General features: G+C 43.8%; 1 protein-coding gene across 1 annotated transcript; it reads left to right on the forward strand.

The window, feature by feature from the left end:
- The first annotated feature begins 1,416 nt into the window (after positions 1-1,416).
- On the forward strand, positions 1,417-5,023 carry LOC136553236 (triose phosphate/phosphate translocator, chloroplastic). The gene is made up of 12 exons (XM_066544613.1): positions 1,417-1,793; positions 2,202-2,264; positions 2,378-2,443; positions 2,560-2,638; positions 2,874-2,994; positions 3,088-3,183; positions 3,478-3,590; positions 3,694-3,771; positions 3,863-3,979; positions 4,239-4,338; positions 4,436-4,536; positions 4,666-5,023. The coding sequence occupies exons 1-12, from the start codon at positions 1,522-1,524 to the stop codon at positions 4,678-4,680; spliced, it is 1,221 nt and encodes a 406-aa protein (XP_066400710.1). The 5' UTR covers positions 1,417-1,521; the 3' UTR covers positions 4,681-5,023.
- Positions 5,024-8,913: the final 3,890 nt, after the last annotated feature.

The raw sequence follows: 8,913 nt of genomic DNA on the forward strand, positions 1-8,913 counted from the left end.
CAATGATACCTTCCCCTTTTGGGCTTAAATATCGCACTATGAGTTGATTGTTGATGTGGAGCGGAGGAAGAGCACAAGAGGGGCTTATATAGCAAGTGAAGCTTATTGGTAAGTAGAAATTGTTGCTTTCTACGCTTAGTATGTCCAACCTAGCTAACATAATGAAGCACCTATAATCAAAAGCCCTATGTAATATAAAGGCAAGGTTTAAAAAAAAAGGAATCCAAATGGCGACCCATATATAGTAGCGGACCCAAGAGAATGGAGGAGCCTAGGCAATGCAACTACCAGCCTCTGGTACACCACCCTCTCTCTGCCTGTGATAACCATGCTCAATAAAAATGGGTCATGTATGGACAGGAGAGAAGCCTGTGCAAGGACCTTGGGTCCATCCCTACCTATATATATTGTCTTTACTAGCTGGCAAACCACGCTTTGTTATATATGAGAGGACAAATTGCCAGCTCCCTTGTTACTGTTAACATAGTTTTTGTTTCATATGAACATTTGAATATATGGAAGAAAAGTAAACATAATCCATTTCGATAATTCAGTTTGATGGAATGTGTTAAGAGAACCCTTCATGTTTAGAACAAAAAGCAAAGAGAGTCTAGAATGGAGTGGGATACTGTTATGGGAACAACGCATAGGTAACCCGCGGCCATAGCTATATTGGTTCTTCCTCCATCCTATGTGCTTATACACTTTTCTCGATCCTGTCGGCTAAAATCATACCCGTGATAGGTTCCACATTCATGCTTCACTACTAGTACTATACATCGGTCGTCCACTCCGCCCTTGCTAGCGGCATCAAGGGGGTTTTGTTCTCAATTAATTGTTGTCGATCCTCGGTGAAAATTCCGTTACCATTCAACCTTTCAAATCTAGAATCTTATCTTGATGGAGTTGGCAAAGAGAACCTGACCCCATGAATAAGGCGAATAAAAAAAAGATGCCGTGCTATGCTGAAGGGCACAAAAAAAATCACAGACGCACAAGCATCCATCGTCTTGTCTTTATTCCTTTTTTTTTTGATAGGGTCTTGTCTTTATTTTAAGGAGAAAAAAAAACTGTTCGATTTCCGGCACTGTATTCTCCAACGGACGATATACGAGTTTCTAAAAAAGAAAAGGAACGGACCATAGAAGCGAACGGCAGCCAGTGCTTTCGGTGTTTTTGGCACGGCCCAACATATCGGTGGGTCCGTTGCGGAAGCCGCCGATTCTCCCTCCCGGGTCCGCGGGTCCGGGACCCACAACAATCACACCAATCCAAACCCGGTTAAGCCGTCGACGGCGACGTCCCCGCGTCCGCCGTGCTCTATCCGCCCCGCGCGCTTCTCCGCCAACCAAATCCCCGGCGCCACCCTCGTCCAGCCCTCCTCCACCACCACCCGCACACCCTTCTTATCTCCATATCATCCCGCCCAGCCCGCGCCTGCCTCTCCCACAGACTCCACTTCCCCCACAGCGCCCGCGCCCGCGCAAGCAGCCTTCCCTCCCCCTGCAGGCTGCAACCGCAATGTCAGCGCTCGGAACGCTCACCGGCGGCGCCGCCGGTGTCTCCGGTCTCCTCCGCCTCCGCCGGCGGGCCGCCCCCGCCCCCGCGATCGCGGCGCCGTCGCACCTCCCCGCTGGGACTGCCAAGTGCGCCGCCCTGCCCGATGCCGCCCCGATTGTCTGGGGCCGCCAGCTCCGCTCGGCGCTCCTCCTCCCCGCGGCACTGCTCCCGTCGTCGCACCCCGCCAGGAAGCACAATCTGCGCCCGGCCGCCGCAGCCGCCGAGTCCGCAGGGTCAGTTACTATACTTACCAGCGGCGGTGTAGTATATCTCGTTATTCTCATTAATTAATTATGTTAATTACTCTTAATCGCTTCTACTACCTACTACTGCACTAGCACTACGTGTGTGTGTGTGTAAAGATGCTCCTTCCCAATCCCACCCACAAGGACTGAAAAACAGCTACCGCTATCTGCAGTTGCTTACTGCGGCATTTCACTTTCAGTTTACAATTTTGCGCCGCAAATCATCACTAGTAGACTAGTAGTTCCCTTCGAAATTATAGGACGCTGGTCCCACTCACCAATCGCTCGTCCCTGTAGTGTGAATGTGATGTGATGTGCTGCTTGCTTGCAGCTAATCAGAATTAGCTACATACTTTTGATGACTATATTACTGACTTCCTAATTCGCTCGCGACAGGGAGGCCAAGGGTTTCCTGGAGAAGTACCCGGCCCTGGTCACCGGTTTTTTCTTCTTCATGTGGTACGTTCCACTCTCGCACTCGCACCACCTCTGTCGCATCGCACGTTTTCAGCTGCTTGGCTACTTTTTCGTCACCTGTCTAAACATCGCTACTTGGGCATGTGCTTCTGCAGGTACTTCCTCAACGTCATATTCAACATCCTCAACAAGAAGATCTACAACTACTTCCCCTATCCATAGTAAGTAGGCAGCCCTTGATTCACAAGTCAGGACCAACAACATTCAGTGCTCTTATTGCTTTCCCTTTTACCTTCAAGTTGTAATTTATGATGGAATACCATACCGCTTGTTACAGCTTTGTGTCCTTGATCCATCTAGTAGTGGGTGTCGCATACTGCCTCGTCGGCTGGAGTCTCGGTCTCCCCAAGCGAGCGGTAATTTGTACTGCCCCACCCCCTCCCTCTTTAATTAAGGACTAGTACTTCCTGCAACTTGACCTCTTTGCCTAGTGAACAAAAGGGTTTCTTTTATTATGTAATAAAAATATGTAGTGCCATCTAGTTATTTCCTTATGGGAACAAATGAGTGTATTTGCGCCATTACTTGAGCACAGCCCCTTCACGATTTCACCTAAGGGAATACATCTTTTTGTGCCATCTTGTTTTGTAGCCTATCAATGCCAATCTCCTGAAGCTGCTCTTTCCAGTGGCGGTGTGCCATGGTATTGGTCACGTCACTAGCAATGTGTCCTTCGCTGCTGTTGCAGTCTCATTTGCCCACACTATCAAAGGTGCTTCTTTTCTTCCCATTTATATTTCATTGTGGATTCTTCTTGCCCCTGTCCTGTTCGCTCATGTTTCTATGCTACATACTTGCAATGCAGCTCTGGAGCCCTTCTTCAGCGCAGCTGCTACTCAGTTTATCCTTGGACAGCAAGTTCCCTTCTCTCTGTGGCTGTCTCTTGCCCCTGTTGTCATTGGTAATTCTCAATTCGATCCTCTCATCCTAATGCTCTAGCTAAGTTGCAAGTTACAGTATCGGTGGCAAGGTAAGTACAATATATGACAAGAAGAAATTAAGAGTGCCTTCATCTGATGAAGTCATCCGATGGTGCATTTTCCTTTCTTAATTACCCCATTACTTCTATCTTCTTCACTGGGCTAAACAACACATACTATCTGAATTGTACCTTCCCTTCTATTTTAATCATTGGCTACAAGTTAATTGGACATACCCTTCCTGCTCATCCTCTCTGATCACATTAAATTACCAGGTGTTTCAATGGCATCCCTTACTGAGCTTTCATTCAACTGGACTGGCTTCATCAATGCCATGATATCAAACATCTCATTCACTTACAGGAGCATTTATTCCAAGAAAGCTATGGTTTGTGCTTCTTCTGTTTTAATCTCTTAGCTCGTTATGATTTGCTTTATTATGCTATGGACTCTTGCCTTAACTATTGTGCTAATCGTTTCTGGCATTGCAGACTGACATGGATAGCACCAACGTGTATGCTTACATCTCAATAATTGCTCTCATTGTTTGCATTCCACCTGCAATAATTGTAAGTGTGATGGAATTACCACAAGCAGTAAAAAATAGGATCCATGTGTCATACTTAATTGTATTCTTGATATACTTCCATAATTGTGCAGTTTGAAGGGCCCAAGCTAATGTCGCATGGATTTAGTGATGCCATTGCAAAAGTAGGTTTGACAAAGTTTGTTAGTGACCTAGTCTTGGTTGGACTGTTCTACCATCTGTATAACCAGGTAACCAGTTCGTCATATCATGCGAATCATGAAAACACTTTTATATGAATCACCCGTTTAGCAATTTTAGCTGGCTTGCCACATAAAGTCATGGTATTATAGTAGAACATGGCTGCGCATATTTTCTTCCCCATGTAGTATTTACTGATCTACCATTTAGTTGATCATGAGGTCGAAAAAAAGGCTTGCAGTTTTATCGTGAACCATCCTTCATCTGTTATAACATGACCAATGGTATCATGGGCTCATGGTATTGCAGATTGCTACAAACACCTTGGAGCGAGTGGCTCCTCTGACACATGCTGTCGGCAATGTGTTGAAACGTGTTTTTGTCATTGGTTTCTCAATCGTTGTTTTTGGTGAGTGAACGGTTTCGCCTTCTCCTGGAAATGAACAATTATTTATTTTCCTGTTGTCATGTTCTAGCTAACACTTGCTAAACCTCACGCTGAGCAGGCAACAAAATTTCCACACAAACTGGAATTGGCACGTCCATTGCCATAGCGGGTGTTGCTTTGTACTCTTACATTAAGGCTAAGATTGAAGAGGAGAAAAGGGTAAGTTTTCACTGCATTTTTTTTGTCACTAGGTCCTCAATACATGAGCACATGTATGTATCAGTGGAAACATGGATGCACATTTCATTGCTGACTAATAGTGCCATCTTACTATTTTCTTAAATCCAGAAAAAGAGCGCATGATGAGGTGACTGCTGTGAATATTATCGGGTGGCTGAGTTATACCTCCTCGGACACAACATCGTCGACAATCTCGACCTACTTCTATGCCTTGTTTTGTTTTCATCTTGAGTCAGTTGGTCCATTGTTTGTTCCCAATCTGGTGATTAACTCTGCAAATTCTGTTTGTGGAATTGGCAGTGATACAAATTTCGGTTCTTAAGTAAAACTGGTTGCTGGTACTGGTAGAGTGGTATTCACCTGTAACTGAATGGATGCTTGGAATACCGGGTGTACCGTAATACAAAGGGCACAAGACTCTGCCTGACTAAATAAAACGGTGAACGTTCACCCTGCTTCGCCGCAACCCGCAATCAATAGGTCTCATCGATTGAGCTCGCCTCAACTGCATCTGTCAAATACATGCCTTTCCCGCATACCCCCTTCCAGAAAGAACAGGAATCTCGCTTCCCGAAAAATCAAACGAAACCAAGTTTGACTATTTTTAAATAGAAAATAATATTAATATTTGTATCAAAAATAGGTTTATTATAAAAGTATATTACATGATTGATCTAGTGATACTCATTACATATCATAAATATAAATACCTTTTGTATATATTTAGTCAAACTTAAAATTTATTGACTCTTAATATTAATACTTTTTGTATATATCTAGTCTAACTTTTAACTGTTTGCTCTTCGGTAAGCAAGATTTCTATTCTTTTTTTTTGGAAGAGAGTAATAAAACTGGCGAGGAGCGTCGAAAAGGTTTCATATGTTAGAGAACATAACCCTACAAGGCTTGCAGGGAGTAACTATTTGTGATGATGCACCGAGCATAACTCACATGTTGTTCGTTGATGACTCGTTGCTTCTTCCTGTAAGGGGCCGTGAATTAGGCAACTTAAAACTCTAACTCTAACTAAGGCCTCTAATTTCACCTAGTCAAAACATATGCAAAAGATAAACTATCTAAATGTGCAACTACGGTTTTGCTAGATGTGATGTTATCTCTACCGTAAAAGAAGTTATGCAACCTAGGTTCCAAACCTATCAACTAGCCTATTACTAAGCTAGGAAAGTAAAGCACACACCAAGATTGCAATGTAAATGCGGAATCTAAAAAGTAAGGTAGAGATATGCAAACTCCCGTCGACAACTCTGGTATTTTTACTGAGGTATTGAGAAGCGCGCAAGCTTCCCCCTAGTTCTCGTTGGAGCCCCTCGCAAGGGCCAAACTCCCAGTCATGTAACACCATGGATAGCCTCGGGTCTTCCCCATGTGCAAGTGGGTCTCCGACGTGCCTTCCGACAAGCCTCTCCCGGATGCTCCCCGCCGTCTTCACTATCAAGCTTCCGGCCAAACCGCCGCGGGCCTTGTTCCCTTCGGTACACGGTGGCGGCCACACCACAAACGCTGTTGGAGTGATCTCGCAAGACTACAAGCCCCTCCTAATGTAGACGAGGGTCCCGATCTTCCGTCAGGTTCAAGATAAACAACGATTTGTTCGGAGAGCGATACACCGATCCGGCTTCAGATCATAAAGACCCAAACCCTGCAACCTTAGCACCACGTCTTCTCTGGTTATCAACCGTGTCACAATCCGGTTGACCTCACCAAGAAGGCTAATCCCTGCTGCGAATAGAAGAACACAAGCAAGAACAAGATAAAAAGCAACTCAATTAAAGTGACAATTGCATATGAATGATTAAGCACTCAAAGTTGGGGTCTTGCAAACCGATAACGGCGACTGTTCCATGACAGATTGATCTAAAACAAAACCCAAAACCTAATGTAGGTGGTGGCTACTGATTATATAGCCTAAGGGACGTCCAAGGATCCCTCTTCACGTCCTAAAGGTGTCCCAACACGTTACAAGGCCCAACGGCCCAAAAGACGACGACGCAGCGCCGTGACAGATTCTGGACGTCAATTTGTTTCGACGATTCCCATTGATTCTGATGGAATTTTGATGTGCGACCACTTCCATTGGTTTCCTTATGAAATTATCTTTCCATCCATATGTGGATCATCAAAAACGGAGTTCGGATGCATCCTGGGCGTCCGTTTTATTGTAGACTGATCCTGACGGCCGAGACAGACTCGAACTCGGATTGGACTGGGCCTCTGGCTTGGCTTGGACGTCCTTGCTGGCCTCCTAAGGTGGTGGCCAAGGAGGAGGATGTCCAAGGCCATCTTTTAGGTGTTCTCCATCTTCTTGGGGTGTGCTCCAACTTGGGCCTGTGTCCCAAGGATGTCTAACAAGCCCATGACAATAGTGTAGCTCCCTGTCAGAAATAGCGACAGAATATATTGATAATTTGGAGGCCTTGCCGATGTGATATTGAGATGTAACTAGATCTATTTGAAAGCTTATCAAACAAGCTTTCCATCAAGTGCTCATTGACCTCGATCGCACTCCGGATGGATGAGTTATGGCCTTCCCAATGAGGCACTGTCGGGCTGCCGATGAACCAAAAGTTCAACTTTGATGAACTTCCATTATGAAACACATTTGAACCTACAATCAAATAGTGACATGTACATGTGGAACCAAGTGAATTATAACCAAAGCCACTATGCAAATGTAAGAACGAGCGCACCTTATAATCATTGTTCATATCCGAAGGTGCCATGTCCTCATCATCCTCCCCTTCTTGACAACAAACCGTCCTCGGTTTGAGCTTAGCTGGTGGACAAGTTGTCGGTAGTAGCCAACATTGCTCCCCTTCTTAAAATTTAACCTGTTGCCTCATTACTAAAACTTGGGGATTTCGACATGACAACATTATCGCTATTGGTGCCCTCTAGTTGATCATATTTTTGCACAATGAAAGGAGAGTTTAGAGTTGAACAAATATAGACACGATGCACCATATACTCTCCTTTACAATTATATTTGCCAATAAAATGACATGTACATCTAGATAACCATGGCAATCCTGCACAATTAAATTTCTCCTCCAAACTACTCAGAGCACATAGTGTCTCAAACTCAATATACCCCAAAGTATTTAGAGAAGACAACAATTTTAGTTCATCTTGTTCAGTGGCAATTGGAAGCAATTGTTTATTTTTAGCACAAGTATTTAGTTCCAAAACAAAAGAATCATTCTCATTCACTGGTTGCGGCACATTAATAATCATATCACTATCACACAACTCTTCTCTATCGCAAAGATCAGTAGAACATTCGCCATGTGTCAAAGGTAAATCAATAGAAGATTTTAGTATAGAATTATTAGCATCATTGGTGGAAAAAATCAGCACATCAAGAGAGCTCTTACCTGATACATTTACCTGTTCTTTCTCAGTCACCTTGTCCTCTTTTTGGGATACATGCTGCAAAATATTAGTTCCAACAAGAGGCAAAGTACTATCTCCATTTTGTAAAAAATCAGATTTAGATGACGGTATTGTAACATATGAAATAGCCCATTCTTTTCTAAAAGGCTCATTTTTTCTTCTCTCTGCTCTCATGAGATCTTCTCTTAAAATTTTAGTAGCAGTCATAGGTATAAAAGTAATTTTTCTACCATTATATCTGAGCAAATATTTATTAGTAGTTGTGTTGTGTAAAACATTATTTTCAGATATCCATGGCTTGCCTAGCAATAATTGACATGCTTGCATAGGTACTATGTCAAATTCTGCGCTGTCCTTATAAAGACTAATTGAAAACTCAATACGAGCAATTTCAGTTACCTTTATCTTATCCCAAGAATTTATCCATTGCATGTAATATGGATGTGGATGTGGCTGTGTGGTCAGACCAAGCTTCTCAACCATCTCTAAGCTTGCAAGGTTGTTGCAAGTCTCACCATCAATCATAACACGACAACGTCGTTCCGTCACAACAAAGTATGTTTGGAACAAGTTGTTGAACTGGTTTTGCTCTGCCTTCTCCATTTGAGAACTGAGCACGCGCTGTGCAAACTCTGTAGTACATGCGAGAGGTAATGGTGACGACGTTGTTGTAGCAGCGGAGGAGGAAGGTTGTGTGCACGCTCTAGTGACCGCTTTTGCAATTATTTCATCCATCCTTGTAGTCAGTCGGTCCATGATGTCCTGCATTTCACACTTAAAAAGAAACTCGCTGTTTGGCATTGTTAGCAATCAAAATAAATGCCCTATCAACTATTTATTGGTCAGTGGAATCACACTCACACATGTCTTACCAAGTTCTTACAAGGTTCTTACCAACGCAAAGCAGTGGACGGTACAACCGGTGGCTGGTTCGTGATACCTGTG

The sequence above is a fragment of the Miscanthus floridulus genome, chromosome 5 (assembly GCF_019320115.1).
Source record: "Miscanthus floridulus cultivar M001 chromosome 5, ASM1932011v1, whole genome shotgun sequence".
In the NCBI taxonomy this organism is placed as follows: Eukaryota; Viridiplantae; Streptophyta; class Magnoliopsida; order Poales; family Poaceae; genus Miscanthus; species Miscanthus floridulus.